This window comes from Scyliorhinus torazame, chromosome 18, assembly GCF_047496885.1.
Source record: "Scyliorhinus torazame isolate Kashiwa2021f chromosome 18, sScyTor2.1, whole genome shotgun sequence".
In the NCBI taxonomy this organism is placed as follows: domain Eukaryota; kingdom Metazoa; phylum Chordata; class Chondrichthyes; order Carcharhiniformes; family Scyliorhinidae; genus Scyliorhinus; species Scyliorhinus torazame.
Genome location: NC_092724.1, coordinates 120,354,295 through 120,373,360, shown reverse-complemented (window position 1 = coordinate 120,373,360; position 19,066 = coordinate 120,354,295). Strand labels below are relative to the sequence as shown.

At 48.4% G+C, this 19,066-nt stretch overlaps 1 protein-coding gene across 2 annotated transcripts in view; it reads right to left on the bottom strand.

Annotated features, from left to right (window-relative positions):
* eme1 (essential meiotic structure-specific endonuclease 1) overlaps positions 1-18,625 on the bottom strand; it is a 32,217-nt gene extending 13,592 nt beyond the window's left edge. For both annotated transcript variants that reach the window (XM_072483249.1, XM_072483250.1), the window contains exons 1-3: positions 18,464-18,625; positions 3,369-4,308; positions 1,570-1,709 (exon numbers count right to left, since the gene is read on the bottom strand). In XM_072483249.1, the coding sequence (XP_072339350.1) occupies positions 1,570-1,709; positions 3,369-4,266 (1,038 nt within the window). In that variant the 5' untranslated portion in view covers positions 4,267-4,308; positions 18,464-18,625. The remainder of the gene's footprint in view (positions 1-1,569; positions 1,710-3,368; positions 4,309-18,463) is intronic.
* Between the last annotated feature and the right edge of the window lie 441 nt (positions 18,626-19,066).

Below are 19,066 nucleotides of genomic sequence, written 5' to 3'. Positions count from 1 at the left end.
GCAATGCATAAACATACTCCTTTTGTCTGCAAAGGTCTGGGCCATGCGTGTGAATATATGTAACTGTCAGCATGCACATGGAGAGACCAACTAATAATTTTAAACTGGTTTTCAGTGCAATTCTTAGCACGATTAGAATTGCATATGTTGGACACCATGTTTTGAGTTTTGCAAGCAGGGACTAATTGGGTATGGTCTGTACTTGGTCTGTTATGAACAGTCGAAGGGACGTGCTGTTTGGTATGATCCGCCAGTTGTTGGGACATATGACCTATATACCTGCATCAAACCGGCACTGAAATTCATATACCACATTACTTATTTGTGTGACAGGAAGCTGCCATCAAGCCAAAAAGACACCCTGCATAAGAATTTCTTAATTCAGAGAGTGGTGAATCTTTGGAATTCTCTACCCCAGAATGTTATTGAAGCTCAATCACCAAGCATGCTCAAGGCAGAAATCCATAGATCGCTGGATATGACATCAAGGGATGTCTTTGACAAAGAGTCATCCAGACTCGAAACATTAGCTTCCTTCTTTCATAGATAGAATCGCTACAGTGAGGAAGGAGGCCATTCGGCTCATTGAGTCTGCACAGGTCCTTGGGAAGAGCACCCTACTTAAGCCCACGCTTCCACCCTATCCCCGTAACCCCACCTAACCTTTTGGACACTAAGGGCAATTTATCATGGCCAATCCACATAACCTGCACATCTTTGGACTGTGGGAGGAAAGCAAAACACCCGGAGGAAACCCACGCAGTCACGGGGAGAAAGTGCAAACTCCATACAGTCACCTGAGGCCAGAATTGAACCCAAGTCCCTGGAGCTGTGAGGCAGCAGTGCTAACCACTGTATCACCATGCCGCCCCCTCTCGACAGATGTGGTCAGACCTGCTGTGATTGTCCAGCATTTTCTGTTTTAGTTTCAGATTCCAGCATCCGCAGTAATTTGCTTTTATCTATGACATCAAGGGATATGGGGATAGTAAGGAAGAATGTGGGGATAGTAAGGAAGAATGGCTTTGAGACAGATTATCAGCCATAATCTGTGTGAATGGTTCAATTGGCCAAATGGCTTACTCTTATTGCTATTTCCTATGCTCCTATGCCACTAAGCCAATACTGAAACCAGGAGGATGAAGAGTAAGCTACCAAAGGATCAGAGACACATGAGCAAACATTTCCTCTGGAGTGTATTTTTGGTCTGCCTCCATGGGTTCTGACTGTCCTGCACTCACTGTTCAACCAGACACAAGTTAAACAGTGAATTAACAACTGGTTCTGCACTGTAGTTTTGATACTATGGCATCCCCAATTCAGTCTTTATCTACCACTGGATGGCGTAGCCAGGAGCAGAACCCAAGCTGAACTGTGCTCCTCGCAACCATGATATGTGAGCAATTGTACAGGCCTTACATTTTGATCAATGTAGGACTTCATGGATAGCAGACAATGCAATATTTTTCAATTTCTAACAGGAACTTCTTCTAGGTCCATTGCATTAGAGAGTAATTAATATGTTAACTCAACTTTTCCAACCCCAGCTAAAACACAAACATCACATACCATCTGCTGCCCTACAATGCGAGCCTGTCTCCTCCTCCAGGTCACACTGTGAGGAATAGTCTGATTTTCTATCACACAGCTAACCTCCATGGTCTGTAGAGTACTGAGCAGTTGTCCGCCTCCTTCTACCTGCAGCAGCCCTGTGCAGTGAAACAGATGATGCATCATGTTCACATGTGCCACAGCAATTGTCGGATTTCATCAATATTTCGGGAAAACATAAATGCTGAATATTGCACTCATATCTGTGACCACTAGATACATTTTTAAAAATGTAATTTAAACTTCACCTCAATTACTTTTTGAGCAGTGTGTGACTGTTGCTCCGCAGAAGCAGGTAAATGGTCCTCAGTTCCATGATGAATGTAAGTTCAAATGATGGATGGCAGACAATGCAGCACTGCCACGAGCAAGTCCTAGATGGGATTCAAATCTTGTGGCCCAGAGGTAGGTGTGTTACCAACTAGGTCAGAGGGGCCGATGGGAAGAAAAACCAAATACAAATGTGCCTGTATCCAACTCTGGATTCTGGAATACCCTGGAGGGGCTTAGTAGTATCCATATTGGATCTACTGGTCATCGCAATTGACACCACCACATGCGGAACATTAAATCTAACAATTTGTATTTATTTATTAATTTTTTTTAAAAAGAGTACCCAATTCATTTTTCCAATTAAGGGAATTAATTTCCCTAAATTAAGGGGTAATTTAGCGTGTTCAATCCATCTATCTTGCACATCTTTGGGTTGTGGGGGTGCAAACTCCACACGGACAGTGACCCAGAGCCGGGATCGAACCTGGGACCTCGGCGCTGTGAGACTGCAGTGCTACCACTGCGCCACCGTGCTGCCCATAATTTGTATTTGTACAGCAATACCCCAAAGCATATCACCGAAAATGAGTAAAGATGACCTGAAACAGCAGTTAGAATGTAAGGGAGTAATTGAAGGAGCACTTGGAGAGAGAGATTTTGAAGGCCAGGAGAGATTACAACAAGCCACGAGGGTTAGAAAAAGAATGTCAATTTAGGTAAGGGGGGGGGGGGTTTGCGGGGTTGCTTTTTGGGATTGTGTTTTGTACTTAACCCTGTTGGGTTCTTTTTTCTTTCTCATTTTGTTATTGATATTTTATGAAAACCTTTAATAAAAATTATTTAAAAAAAAAAAGAAAAAGAATGTCACATGCAAAGAGTTGAAGATTTTATGGCTCTGCCACTAGTAGTGAAAAAGGAGACGAGGTGAGGGAGAATATTGAACAGGTCAGAATCGAAAGGCCTGAGGTGCTGCCAACTCTTAACGAGAAGCCGAACTGAAGTAGAAACATGGATACGGAGTAACCAAAATAATCATGAGTCCCAGACAACAGTAGATACGGAGATACTGCTCTTGTTGGCAGAAGGATCGCGAACCAGATTCACCAATTTAAAGGTGACTGGCAAAAGAAGCAATGGCAGCATGAGGAAAAAGGTACTTTTGTAATGAGTGGTTAAGATCTGGAATACACTGCCTGAGAATGTGATGGGGCAGATTCAATTGTGGCTTTCGTAAGGCAATTAATTAACAATTATCTGGAGAAAAACAACTTACTAGGTTACAGGGGAACAGTGAGGGTGCGGCACTAATTAAGCTGCTCTTGCAGTACTGGTACAGACACAATGGGCTGAATGAGCTTCTGCACTGCTACCAATCTATGATTCTATGATCAAGTACTTGCACTGTTATTAAACTTAACAAAGCCCTTTTCTAATAACTATCAATGCTTTCTCATTACATCCAAAATAGTTTTGGAAACACTCACCTGGATCAATGGAGGCCAGCATGTGTTTGAGGCATTCCCCTGGTCTCAACATCTTCTCAATGTTAGCTAACTCCTTTCTCATAGTTTTTTCTTCTTCCCTTTGCCGACGAATATTTTCCTTCTCTGCTCGCTGATGCTCTCTTTCTTGTTGTTTTCTCATTACCTCCTGTTGAGCTGTTTCTACTTCTGCTACCTTCAATGTTACTTTTCTCTGTGGATGGGATGAATCTGATGCCATTTTCCTGGAGGATGGCGCATTCCTAACACTCAGTTGAGCTAAATTTAAATGAGGCTCATGTGAGTTTGTTGGCTGCAACATACATACTTCATCTCCATCATCCGAGTCTGAAATGTCCCATGTAGAGCGTAAAGGCAAAGCTCTTCGGCTAATTCGTGTAGGTCCCGTGGTTTGGTTCCCATTGAGCACAGCATTAGTCTTCTTCATTTCAGGATCGTCTTGACTAAGTTGAGGGTTATTGGGAATTGAAGCCCCAAGCACAGAGTTATGTCTGGAATTTTCTTGACCCAATTTAGAAAGTGAGTGGTCAGGCTTCTCTACATTTTGGTTCCCAGTGAGCTTTGCCCTCAGTCTTTCGGATAAAGGAATTATTAGATCATCATTACCATCACTCTCACTGCTCACAACTGTTACTACGTCCTTAGGAAAGCACTTAACAGAGTGGCTGAGATTCCGCTGAGAACATCTAGTTTTGGCCAAAGGAGGCTCACAGGTTTCAGAGTCTGAGCCTTCTACGGCAATTGAATCCGACTGTTCTGAAGTTGTGTGTTTGAAATCCAATGTGCCATCACAGATTTTGTGGCTTCGGAGGCCAGTGAAGCTGAAAATGGGCAGCTCAAGTGAATCATTTTGTATGTCTGTGTCACTAGTCTCTTCCATCTTCACACCACAGCCTCCCCTGTTAACTTCAAATGATCATACCTCAAATAGAAAAACATATGAAAGTGAAATAAATACAGGATTCTACAGACTTTTTGGTGCATTTCATTCTGCTCATGATGAAAAATGACTGTGCTGAGGGATAGAATACATCCCTCTACAAGCACCCAGTATCAGTATCTAGCACTTGCATGTCCGACACAGCGTAAATTAGAGACAGTCAGGCACTCTCTATTCCAACACCATACTTCAGCCTCACCTGGCTCACTTCCTGAATTATGGATTACCGGAACAGTAATTTGTGGTTAGTCCATCTAACACACCTAATTCTCAAAGATGAAAAGATCCATTACCATGAAAACAGCTTTGCAGAGAACACCAAAAACTGAATTTAGAAGCAGCCAAAAGATGCACGAACCAACGATCACAAACTTGGTTCGCAAGAGGAGGAATGTTATTGATATTTATATTCAATACTCCGTGCATGCAATGTCACAGAGAACCTAGTTAGGGTGTTTTGACCAATGGCTGTTATAATATGGTTATATTTTGAACTACCTGCTGTAACTTAAGACAAATGGGAGTAATTTGAAGGGGAGGGGATGTGTCACATCTACGACTAGTTCTGCCCAGAAACAAACCCATATGACTTCATATTAGTTCTGCCAAAAGACAAGCTCACGTGACCAGATTGTCATGGGGACAGGGGCCTATGCCAAAACCTATTGAATAAGTGGTGAACTTTAACATCTGGACACAAAGGAAGGGGCAGCTGACCTTACTGTTTCCAAATTCACACATGCTCAGGGGCGGTTAATTCAAGAGTTTTGGCCAGGAAGATCCACAGTCAATGCTGCTATGGTAAGCATAAGAAAAGGACTGATTTGAGGTAACCACCAAACAGGCCATTACGGCCGCCGAACACGCGAACCTCCTCATGCGCGATGCTTTCGTGACGGGGATTGCGTCGGACCGCATCCGAGAACGATTACTGGAAGGGGCCATGCTCGAACTGGCGGAGTCAAAAACCTTGGCGCTCTCCATGACAGTCACATCCCGTAATATGCAATCGTACCACTCCCGCCGCGCTGCCCACCATTCTACCCCTTCCTACCCCTCCTCGACCCGCCGCCGACCTCCTCAGCCGGGGCCCTGCCTTCCCAATACGCCTGCGCCGCACGCCGATCCGCACACCCCGGGGGTCCCCGCTGCTACTTCTGCAGTCAGCAGAAGCACCCCCGCCAACACTGCCCGGCCCGCACTGCCGTTTGTAAAGCCTGCAGTAAAAAGGGCCAATCTGTGCTGTACTGTTCTATAACTTTACGGCTGTGTGCCAGGCTCGCGCAGTCGCTGCGATCGCGCCCGCAATCACCCCCTCCCCCACGCCAGACACACAATGGGAGCCGCCATCTTCTCCTCCCAGGGCCATGTGCGACCAATGGGCGACGCCATCTTGTCCCCTTCGGCCACGTGCACCCCATGGGTGTCCCGACCCAACAATGTGCGCACCATGGGCGCTGCCATCTTGTTCCCGACAGGGTCTCCGGACATCCCGAGATCGGAACCACACACACTCGCCACCCGAAGCATCCGATGGGTACCCGCAGCTCGCTTCGCTGACGCTGGACCAATCTCGCCCGCACAACCTGGCCACCGTGTCGACGATGGTGAAAATCAACGGCCACGTGACCTTGTGCCTGCTGGACTCCGGGAGCACCGAAAGCTTTGTTCACCCAGATACGGTAAGGCGCTGCTCCCTTGCGGTCCACCCTGCCAATCAAAGGATCTCCCTAGCCTCCGGATCCCACTCCGTCCCGATCTGAGACTTCTGTAGTCACCCTCACTGTTCAGGGCGTAGAATTTAGTAACTTCCGCCTCTATGTCCTTCCTAATCTCTGCGTTGCACTCCTGTTGGGCCTGGACTTGCAGTGCAACCTCCACAGCCTCACCCTCAAATTCGGCAGGCCCTTACCCCCCCCCCCCCCCCTTAACGTTTGCGTCCTCGCGACCCTCAAGGTCGATCCCCCCTCCCTTTTTGCCAATCTAACTGCGTACTGCAAGCAGACGGTACAGCACCCAGGACAGACCTTCATCAGATCCGAAGTCCAGCGGCTGCTTTAGGAGGGTATTATCGAGGCCAGCAACAGCCCCTGGAGAGCCCAAGTGGCAGTGGTTAAAACTGGGGAGAAACACAGGATGGTCGTGGACTACAGCCAGACCATCAATCGGTACACGCAGCTTGACGCGTACCCCCTCCCACGCATATGAAATGAAAATCGCATATTGTCACAAGTAGGCTTCAATGAAGTTACTGTGAAAAGCACCTAGTCGCCACATTCCGGCACCTGTTCGGGGAGGCTGGTATGGGAATCGAACCGTGCTGCTGGCCTGCCTTGGTCTGCTTTAAAAGCCAGCGATTTAGCTGAGTGTGCTAAACCAGCCCCTCTGATATGTCAATCAGATTGCGCAGTACCGGGTCTTCTCAACAATTGACCTGAAATCCACCTGAAAGCTCCCCATCCGGAAGTCGGACCTGCCATACACGGCCTTCGAGGCGGACGGTCACCTCTACCACTTCCTTAGGGTCCCTTTCGGCGTCACAAATGGGATCACGGTCTTCCAAAGGGAGATGGACCGAATGGTTGACCAGTACGGTTTGCGGATCACCTTTCCGTACTTAGATAATGTCACCATCTGCGGCCATGACCAGCAGGACCACGATGCCAACCTCGATAAATTCCTCCGCACTGCCACTCTTCTCAACCTGACCTATAATAAAGAGAAGTGTGTGTTCAGCACGACCCGGTTAGCCATTCTCGGCTATGTAGTCCAAAACGGCCTTCTCGGGCCAGACCCCGACCGCATGCGCTCCCTTATGGAGCTTCCCTTCCCCCACTGCCCCAATGCCCTCAAACGCTGCCTGGGGTTCTTTTCCTACTACGCCCAGTGGGTCCCAAACTATGCGGACAAGGCCCGCCCTCTCATTCAATCCACCCAATTCTCCCTCGCGGCCGAGGAATAACACGCTTTCGCCCGCATCAGAGCAGACATCACCACTGCATTTCCAAGTAGAAAGCGACGCTTCAGACGTCGCCCTTGCCGCCACTCTAAACCAGGCAGGCAGACCCGTGGCATTCTTTTCCCGCACCCTAATGCCTCTGAAATTCGACACTCATCCGTCGAAAAAGAGGCTCAAGCTATCGTTGAAGCTGTGCGGCATTGGAGGCATTACCTGGCCGGTAAGAGGTTCACTCTCCTTACGGACCAACGGTCGGTAGCCTTCATGTTCAATAACACACAGCGGGGCAAGATCAAAAATGATAAAATCTTGCAGTGGAGAATCGAGCTCTCCACCTATAATTATGAGATTTTATATCGCCCCGGTAAACTCAACGAGCCCCCAGGCGCCCTCTACCGAGATACATGTGCCAGCGCACAAGTGGACCAACTCCGGGCCCTACACGACAGCCGTTGTCACCCGGTGGTCACTCGATTGTACCATCTGGTCAAAGCTCACAATCTACCCTACTCCACTGAGGTATAAGGACAGCCAGATCTGTGCGGAGTGCAAGCCGCACTCCTACAAGCCAGACCGTGCACGCCTGGTGAAGGCTTCCCTCCCCTTTGAATGCCTCAGCGTGGATTTCAAAGGGCCCCTCCCCTCCGCCGACCGGAACACGTACATTCTCAGTGTGGTCGATGAGTACTCCAGATTCCTCTTCGCCATCCCATGCCCCGATATGACGTCTGCCACTGTCATCAAGGCCCTCAGCACCATCTCCGTTCTGTTCAGTTTCCCCGCCTACATCCACAGTGACAGGGGATCCTCATTCATGAGCAATGAGCTATGTCAGATCCTGCTCAGTAGGGGTATAGCCAGGACGACCAGCTACAACCCCCGGGGAAATGGGCAAGGAGAACGGGAGAATGGGACGGTTTGGAGGGCCGTCCAGCTGGCCCTACAGTCCAGGAAACTCCCAGCCTCTCGCTGGCAGGAGGTCCTCCGTGATGCTCTACACTCCATCCGGTCACTATTGTGCACCGCCACTAATAACATACCCCATGAACGTGTTTTTACCTTCCCCAGGAAGTCCACATCCGGGGTGTCGCTCACGACTTGGCATGCAGCTCCAGGACCGGTCCTTCTCTGTAGGCACATCCGACTCCACAAGGCGGACCCCTTGGTGGACAGGGTTCACCTGCTCCATGCCAACCTTCAATATGCCTACGTGGAGTTCCCCAACGGCCGCCAAGACACTGTCTCACTCAGGGACCTGGCATCGTCAGGTTCCACCCCAACACCCCCCCCTTCCCATCGCGACGCCAATATTGACCCCACCAGACCCCCCCCCCTTCTCCGCACAAGAAGACGAAGAGGACGACTGCACGCTCCCGGAGGTCCCCGATGACTGGCCAGCATCAGCACCGCCACCACTGCCATCGGTGCCACCTCCATCACCAGCCTCGCCGCCACCGTTACGCCGCTCCCAATGAAGCACCAAAGCACCAGACCGGCTGAACCTTTGACGGACACCGGACCGTCAACATGGACTTTTTTCTTACCACTGTACATAATTGAACTACTTGTATATAGTTTCACGTCACCCCCGCCGGACTCATTTTAACAGGGGGTGAATGTGGTGAACCACTGTATTAGGGGATGTAAGGTAGGACCTGCACTACAGGTTCGCTGGTAGCCCCTGCCGGCTGGCTCCGCCCACTAGGAACTGTATAAATATGCATGACCCCCAATGCCCTGCCATTTCGCCAGCTGCAGCAGGAGGCCACGCATCTGACTGTAATAAAGCCACAGTTGTACCCAACTTTAGTCTTTGTGCAATTGATCGTGCATCATGTGTTTGCTATAGTAAAAATCTTAATATGAGAAATGTTGCCGTGCGACCCCTGGTGGTGGTCACTGAAAAATTCACATCTCTTTTTAAGAGTTATCTGTTTCTGTGGAGACAAGAACAGCAATTCATTCCAATGGAACTTGCAGGAAGAAGGACCAGTTTTGTGTCAGGGATTGTTTTGGGGCCTCCAGAGGGTGTTAAGCTGGACGAAGCAGAAGCGGGAGGTGCAGTGGGCTGATGCTCGAGTTCGGATATGCCAGGACATGATTGTGGAGTTGGCGAGGAGACGAGTGGCGTTCTGTCGCTTAAAGGCGACTCTGTACAACAGTGGAGTGCGATTTGGTATGGTGCACCCAGCGAAGCGGAGGCTGAAGTACAACACCAAAGGTTTTTATTTTGAGACGGTGGAGGCGGCTGAGGCATTCGTGAAGGCAGAAGGCTTGGGACAGAAGTGAGGAGTGGAACTGGAGAGGGGTCTTGGGCTGTGATTGGGGAGCTGGAAAATGTATAAATGTCATAATATTATAAAAAAATGAAAGGATAAGCTGGCACCACTGATGGTGGGATGTTTGAGGAGGCGATAGGGAAGGGGGTGTTACCACAAATTTTGGGGCAGGCATTGATTTCCCTGTTGCTTAGGAAAGATAAGAATCCGACGGAGTGTGAGTCGTCTAGGCCCATATCACTTTTAAACCTGGACGCAAAGGTACTGGCAGGTAGGCTGGAGGAGTGCCTCCCGAAGGTGATAGGTGAGAATCAGACAGGGTTTGTGAGAGGGAGGCAGCTCTTTTCGAACATTAGGAATATTGAACGTGGTTATGGCACCTGCGGAGGGAAAGGAAACAGAGGTGGTTGTGGCATTGGATGCTGAGAAAGCGTTTGACCGGATAGAATGGGGGTACTTGATGGCAGTTCTGGAGCGGTTTGGGATTAGACCACGATTTGTGGACTGGGTAGAGCTATTGTATAAAGAGTTAGCGTTCACACAAATAACGTCAGCTCGGGATATTTTTCTCTCCATGGGACTAGGCAGGGATGTCCTATGTCCCCGCTGTTGTTTGCACTCCCGATTGAGCCATTGGCCATCGCGTTAAGAAGTTCCGGGGTATGGAAAGGCATAGTGTTGGGTGGGTGGGGGGTGGTAGAGCATAGGGTGTCTTTATATGCAGATGATTTGCTGTTATACGTGGCGGAACCGAGTGTGTCAATAGGGGGAATATTGGAGCTGCATCGGGTGTTTGGGTCTTTCTCAGGGTACAAATTAAATCGAGACAAGTGTGAGTATTTGTGGTGTCTCTGTCGGGGATTGGGGGGCTGCCATTCTGTAGGGCAGAGACTCACTTTAGATATCATGGGGTGCAGGTTGCTCAGGATTGGGGGCGGCTCCGTAGGTACAAAACTTCTAGTTTGGTGGGGAGGGTGAAAGCTGATCTGGCAAGGTGGAAAGGTCTCCCTCTGTCACTGGCAGGTCGGGTACAGGCGATTAAAATGAATGTGTTGTCACGATTTTCGTTTATTTTCCAATGCCTGCCGATCTTCCTGCCAAAGACATTTTTTAGAGAAATAGAAGGAATGATTACTTTGTTCATATGGGGAGGGAAGGCCAGAGTTAGATAGGTGCTGCTACAGAGGGGAAGACAGTCAGCGGGGTTAGGTCTTATGAACTCGAGAAGGTGCGGAGCTGGGTCAGAGGGTTTGATTCCCAGTGGGCCAGAATGGAGGAGGGTTTGTGAAGGGGGTGGGGGTTGAAGGCACTAGCAACAGCGCCGTTCCCGATGGCACCAGGGAAATACTCAGGGAGTCCGGTAGTAATAGCATTGTTGAGAATTTGGAGGCAGTATCGCCAGCACTTCGGTTTGGGGGTAGGGTCAAGGGAAATGCTGATTTGGGGGAATCACAGATTTGAGCCAGGGAAGTAGGATGGAAATTTCCACAGATGGGAGAAGGGAGTTAGGACACTAAAAGATTTGTTTCTTGGGGGTTGGTTTGCAGGACTGAAGGAGCTGGGAGCGATGTATGGGCTGGAACAGGGGGAAATGTTTAGATACTTGCAGGTTCGAGACTTTGCCAAGAAGGAGCTAGAGATTCCCAGTGGAGTCGGCCTCCATATTGCTGGAAGAGAGGTGCTGACGTCAGGACTGGAGAAGGGGGTAGTGACAGTGGTTTACGGGGCTATTTTGGAAGAGGAGAGGGAACTGCTGGAAGGGATCAACGCAAAGTGTGAGAAAGAGTTGGGAGAGGGTATGGAGGAGGGGTTCTGATGTGAGGTGCTCCGGAGGGTGAACGCCTCCACCTCGTGCGCGAGGTTGGGGCTGATACAGCTGGAGATGGTATATAGAGCACACCTCACAAGGGCGAGGATGAGCCGGCTCTTTGAGGGGGTAGAAGATGTGTGTGTGTGGGGGGGGGGGGGGGGGGCGGCGCGTGGGCGGGCGCGGCGGCGGCACAAGTCACATTCATATGTTTTGGTCCTGTCCAAGCTGGAAGGAGGTTTTTAGGGTAATCTCTAAAGTGGTGCATGTGAAACTTGGCCTGGGCCCTTGGGAGGTCATATTCGGGGAATCGGACAAGCCGAGGTTGGAAGCAGGTGCGGAGGCAGATGTTCTAGTGTTTGCCTCATTGATCGCCCGAAGGCAGATCTTTTTGGGGTGGAGATTAACCTCCCCACCTTGTGCCCTGGCGTGGCAGGGGGACCTGCTGGAATTCTTGACTCTTGAGAAGGTCAAATTTGAACTGAGGAGAAGGATGGAAGGGTTCTACAATTCATGGGCGTTATTCATTATGCTCTTTCAAGAATTAGATGACATCGCACATTAGCGGGGTGCGGGAAGGAGACTGTATTTGTTAATGGTGACTGGGTGATTCCTGATTCCTTTTTGTTTTTTATTTGATGTTTATGTTGACATGTGGGCTGTTGTTTGGGGGTTGCTGGGAGGATGGGATTGTTGTTATTTATAAGAGGATTGACACTGTATTCGTTACTGCTTATTGTTTGTTGGTGGGTGTAAATTTTGAAGAAAATGTGAAAAAGGAGAATAAAAATATTTTTAAATAAATAAATAATGCAAATAATGTATAGAGTGAAGAAATAGTTAAAAAGCTCATGGAAGAATCAATGAATATCATTTTACTTACTAACTTATAATAAATGCATCTGCTGCTTCCCGCCAAAAAAAACATGTCCCTCTCCCTTGTGAATACCGATACAAAATACTCATTTAGGATCTTACCTACTTCCTTTGGTTCTACACATAATTTCCCTCCTTTGTCCTTGAGTGGAACAAATCTTTCTTGGGCTACCCTCTTGTTCCTAATATACATATAAAATGCCTTGGGATTCTCCTTAATCCTGTCTGCCAAGGACATTTCACGACCCCTTTTTTGCCCTCCTAACCCCATGCTTGAGCTCTTTTCTACTTTCCTTGTATTCAAGTGTTTCATCTGTTTTTAGTTGCCTAGACCTCCCGTATGCATCCTTTTTCTTTTTGACTAGACTCGCAATTTCCCTGGTCATCCACGGTTCCTGAATCCTGCTTTTCCTTTTCTTTTGTTAAAAAATATATTTTATTCAAGTCTTTTGGCCAAACATAACAATACGTAGTGTTTCTTTTACACTACAATATAGCAATATAAATAACCGTGGCCAGTTTTAAACAAATAAATAAGTAATATATAAACAAAAACATAAAACAAAACTAAATGGCAACTGCCTTGTCCAAAATAAATACTCTCCAAAAATACAATCCAACAATCCAATGTACAATTACCTATACCAAATACCTATACATATACAATAACATCCCTGAGTCCGTCCGATTCCTCCCCCCCACCCCCCTCCTCCCCCCTGGGTTGCTGCTGTTATCTACTTCTTTTCCATTCCCTCTATCTTTCCGTGAGGTAGTCGACGAACAGTTGCCACCGCCTGGTGAACCCCTGAGCCGAACCCCTTAACACGAACTTAATCCGTTCTAATTTTATGAACCCTGCCATATCGTTTATCCAGGTCTCCACCCCCGGGGGTTTGGCTTCCTTCCACATTAACAATATCCTGCGCCGGGCTACAAGGGACGCAAAGGCCAACATGTCAGCCTCTCTCGCCTCCTGCACTCCCGGCTCTTCTGCAACCCCAAATATAGCCAACCCCCAGCTTGGCTCGACCCGGACCCCCACCACCTTCGAAAGCACCTTTACCACCCCCACCCAGAACCCCTGTAGTGCCGGGCATGACCAGAACATGTGGGTGTGATTCGCTGGGCCTCTCGAGCATCTCGCACACCTATCCTCTACCCCAAAAGATTTGCTAAGCCGTGCTCCAGTCATGGAGCTTCCATGCGCCCTGTGTAGGACCTTAAATTGTATCAGGCTTAGCCTGGCACACGAGGACGATGAGTTTACCCTACGTAGGGCATCAGCCCACAGCCCCTCCTCAATCTCCTCCCCCAGTTCATCTTCCCATTTCCCTTTCAGCTCATCTACCATGATCTCCCCCTCGTCCCTCATCTCCCTGTATATGTCCGCCACCTTACCGTCCCCCACCCATGTCTCTGAGATCACTCTATCCTGCACTTCCTGCGTCGGGAGCTGCGGGAATTCCCTCACCTGTTGCCTCGCAAAAGCCCTCAATTGCATATACCGAAATGCATTCCCTTGGGGCAACCCATATTTCTCCGTCAGCGCTCCCAGACTCGCAAACGTCCCATCTTCAAATAGATCTCTTAATTGTACTACCCCAGCTCTTTGCCATGCTCCAAATCCCCCATCCATTCTCCCCGGAACGAACCTATGATTGTTTCTTATCGGGGACCGCACCGAAGCTCCCGTCCCTCCCCTATGCCGTCTCCACTGCCCCCAAATTTTCAATGTAGCCACCACCACTGGGCTTGTGGTGTATTTCTTTGGTGAGAACGGCAACGGCGCCGTCACCATTGCTTGCAGGCTAGTCCCCCTGCAGGACGCCCTCCCCAATCTCTTCCACGCCGCTCCCTCCCCTTCTCCCATCCACTTACACACCATTGAAACATTGGCGGCCCAGTAGTACTCACTTAGGCTCGGTAGTGCCAGCCCCCCCTGTCCCTACTACGCTGCAAGAATCCCCGCCTTACTCTCGGGGTCTTCCCAGCCCACACAAAACTCATAATGCTCTTCTCAATTCTTTTGAAAAAAGCCTTCGTGATCACCACCGGGAGGCACTGGAACACAAAAAGGAATCTCGGGAGGACCACCATTTTAACCGCCTGCACCCTACCTGCCAATGACAGGGACACCATGTCCCATCTCTTGAAATCCTCCTCCATCTGTTCCACCAACCGTGTTAAATTAAGCCTATGTAATGTACCCCAATTCTTGGCTATCTGGATCCCCAGGTAACGGAAGTCCCTTGTTACCTTCCTCAACGGTAAATCCTCTATCTCTCTGCTCTGCTCTCCCGGATGCACCACAAATAACTCACTTTTCCCCATGTTCAGTTTATACCCTGAAAAATCCCCAAACTCCCCAAGTATCCGCATTATCTCTGGCATCCCCTCCGCCAGGTCCGCCACATATAGCAACAAATCATCCGCATACAGAGATACCCGCTGCTTTTCCTTTTCACTGGCACATGCCTGTACTGCACTCCCAACAATTGCTCCTTAAAAGACTCCCACATGCCAAATGTGGATTTACCCTCAAACAGCCACTCCCAAACAACAGCCTCCAAATCCAGCCTAATCTGGTTGTAGTTAGCCTTCCCCCAATTTAGCACCTTAACCCTAGGACAACACTCGTCCTTGTCCATGAATACCCGCTTAGGAGACCAGGGAGAATTTGGAACAAATCACATGACTTTCTTCACTACCCCATGTTACCTTGAATTAGACAGTGACAATACCACTGCACCACTGCCTCCCTTTCCTCACAGTTATACACATTTTTAAAAAGTGATTGGGGTTCCTGTCCGGTATCCTTGCAAACTTTGGGATCTGGTCCGGATCATAATAAAATGCAGCAAGTGAAACAGCTGTAAGATAGAACTATCGACCCTATGGCTTTTTTCCCTTCTCTCTTTGAGTGGAGAAGTGCTTAGCTTCCACCTAAGTGGCTACAGTATAATGGCAGCAAATTGTGTGGTAAATCATATATAAATATGTATCTCATCTGTTTGGGGGGTCTTTCTCATTGGCCCTTCAGCCGATTATAAATTGGAACAAAACGGTTCGTGGGCAAGAGTGGCAGAGACATACACCAACTTGTCCCTGTCCTCACCTGACCTCTGTAAATGTGCACCTCCACACTTAGTCCGTACAGTCTTGCACTCATTGCCATTGTTATCTCCAGGAAAGGGCAAAATAATGGAGGACATAGAAAGCTGCGGCCAATTCAGGGAAATCTCTGGGAAATTTCTGGAGATTGCAGGCACTCTTTACTCATAACTGTTACAGTAAACCAGCAACTTCCCCATTTTAACTGGAGATGTCCTTCATTCAGGAACTTGCAGAAAGGATGCGGTGACTCCATAGTCACCAGATTGCTCAAGAGGTTAATGGAGATTGAAGTAAATGTTTTCTGGTACCCAAAAACCTGTTACAGCAATGAACATGCCATGAGCTTCACACTGCTGCCACTTTTTCTTGGTGGTGGAGGGAGTGAATGTTTCTGTGTAAGGGGCACAATCAAGTTGGCTGCTTTGTCCTGGATAATATCGAGCTTCTCGAGTGTTGGAGCTGCATTCATCCAGGCAAGTTGAAAGTATTCCTTCATACTCCTGACTTGTGCCTTGTACATGGTGGACAACTTTTGGGGGATCAGGTGAGTTACTCACTGCAGGACCACTAGCCTCTGACCTGCTCTTGTAGCCACAGTTCAGTTTCTGATCAGTAGTAACCCCAGCCATTGATAGTGAGGGATTCAGTGATGGTTAGATTCTCTTTTTGGAGATGATCGTCGCCCGGCATTTGTGTGGCGCCAATGTTACTTCCTAGTTTTCAGCCCAAGCCTGGATATTGTCCAGGTCTTGCTGCATTTGGACATGGACTGTTTCACTACCTGCGAAGTCATGAATATTGGTACTGCACCTTGTGCAATCATCAGTGCACATCTCCACTTCTGACCTTCTGATGGAAGGAAGGCCATTGATAAACAGCTAAATATGGTTGGACATAGGACACTACCATGAGGAACTCCTGCAGTGATGTTCTGGAACTGAGATGATTGACCTCCAACCCTTCAATCATTTTCCTTTGTGCCAGGTAAAACTCCAACCTGTCCCCGGATGTTGCCTTGTTGTCAAGGCCAGTCACTCTCATCTCACCTCTGCAATTCAATCTTTGGCCACATTTGAACCAAAGCTGTAATGAGGTCAGGCGCTGAACACAAACTGAGCGTTGGTGAGCAGGTTTTTGCTAAGAAAGTGCAACTTAATAGTGCCCCTTCCATCACTTTACTGAGATTGAGTGTGGGTTGATGGGGCAGTAATTTGCCAGGTTGGATTTGTCCTGCTTTTTGTGTACAGGACATTCCTGGGCAACTTTTAACATTACGGAGTTGATGCCAGTGTTGCCACTGTACCGGAACAGCTTTGTCTCGGAACGTGGTAAATTCTGGAACACAAGTCTTCAGTACTATTGCCGGAATATTGTCAGGACCCATAGCCTTTGCAGTGTCCAGTGCGTTTAGCCATTTTTTGATATCACATGGAGTAAATCAAATTGGCGGAAGACTGGCATCTGTGATGCTGTGGATCTCGGGAGGAGACAGAGATGGATCATCCACTAAGCACTTCTGGCTGAAGGTTGTTGCCAATACTTTAGCCTTATGCTATACACTAATTTGCTGGGATCCACCATCTTTGGGAATGGGATATTTGTGGAGCATTCTCCTTGAGTGAGTTATTTCACTGTGCACCACCATTCGTGAAGGATGTGGCAGAACTTAGGTCTGATCCACTGCTTGTGGAATTACTCACAACTGTCTATTACTTCCTGTTTATGCTGTTTTGTATGCAAGTAGTCTGGTGTTGTAGCTTCACCACATTGACACCTCATTTTTAGGTATGCCTGGTGTTGAACATGTCATGCCTTCCTGCATTCTTCATTGAACCAGGGTTGATCTCTGGCTTGATCGCAAGGTAGACTGGGAATATGCAGGCCATGTGGTCAAGGACAATTCTGTTGCTGATGGCCCACAGCACTTCATGGGTGCCCAGACCGGCATTGCTTGATCTGTTCAAAGTCTATCTCATTTAACACAATGGTAGTGCCACACAATACGATGAAAGGTATCCTCAATGTGAAGGCGGGACTTTGTCTCCACAAAGATCATGTGGTTGTCACTGCTACCTATACTGTCATGGGCAGATGCATCTGTGTGGCAGGCAGGTTGGTGAGGATGAGCTCAAGTATGTTTTTCCCTCGTGTTGGTCCCCTCACCACGATTGATGATGGACATTGAAGTCCCAATCCAGAGTACATTTTGCATCCTCAGTGCTTCCTCCGCGTGGTGTTCAACATAGAGGACTACTGGGTTACTGATTTATCAGCTGGGTGGGGGAGGGTGGACTGTATGTGGTAATCAGCAGAAGGTTCACTTGCTCATGTTTGATCTGATGCAATAAGACTTCATGGGATCCAGAGTCGATGTTGTGGATTCACAGCGCAGCTCCCTGCTGACTGCGTACCACCCACCTCCTTTGGGTCCATCCTGCCAGTGGGACAGGACATACCCAGGGACAGCGATGGCGGTGTCTGGGACATTATCTGAAACATACGATTCAGTAAGTCTGACTAGATCTAGTCTGCAAGACAGCTCTCCCAATTCTGGCACAAGCCTCCAGATGTTCGTAAGGAAGACCCTGCAGGGTTGATACGGTTGCGTTTGCGTCATCATTTACAGCGCCGGGGTCAATGCCGGGTGGTCCGTCCAGTTTCTTTTCTATTGACTTTGTAGCTGCTTGATGCAACTGAATGCTTATTCAGTCATTTCAGAGGGCAGTCTACATTGCTGTGGGTCTGAAGTCACATGTAGCACTGCCCAGGTGAGGACCAGAGTTTGCCTTCCCATTAGAGAACCAGATGGGGGTTTTATGACACGCGTTTAATGGTCATCATTAGACTTTTAATTACCAGGTTTATTTTATTAATTTTCCCCTGCCATGCCCCAGAGCATTTACCCTGGGTCTCTGGATTACTGGTAGTGACAATAACACTGCACTACTTATACATTGATAATATATATAAATTTGCGTTTAGGTGCATACAGACATGGTAAAATATTTTTAAAACTGCACATATATAAATAATATATCGAGAGGGAGTGCGTACTGGGTGATATTGGGGCACTAAGGGCATGAACTAAAAGGCTGATCCTACCTCGACCGTCATCACGGTATCAGGCAAAACCGCGACTCAGCAACTCCCGAATGGACCGAGAGAACGGCGGGAGAGGGAGGAAGTGAGGGAAGAAGTGTGAGAGAGAAGGAGTCCACTGTGGACAGTCAGCCAGACTCCCGCGCCCGCACGCTCTCTGCCTAACCGCCGCCACGCCAGCTAAACCCCGCCCACCCACAACCCCATTGGTTCAGGGACAAACCCGGTCATCCTGTCACCTTAGTTCAGAATCCAACGGGAACAATCCAATGAAAACGCAGGACTGATTTGACGGACGGTTAACGGGACCAATCAGAAAACAGCGTCTATTACCCCCGAATGGCCGAAAACCACTTAAAACTATGAAATGAAAAAAAAGGCCAGTCAGAAATATTTGTACGAAAATAGTCACATGTGTTTAAAAAAAAAACCGTCGAAGTTTGAACAGATAATTCCATTAGCCAAAAGATAGCCAATCAGTTGTCTGTCGATCACTCAGCCACTGGCTTTCCGGCATGTCAACCTAACGCATGCGCCGTATCGCCAGCCGGCCGCCGCCGCCCCCCTCTCCACGCATGCGCTGTATCGCTCACCCGCCGTATCGCC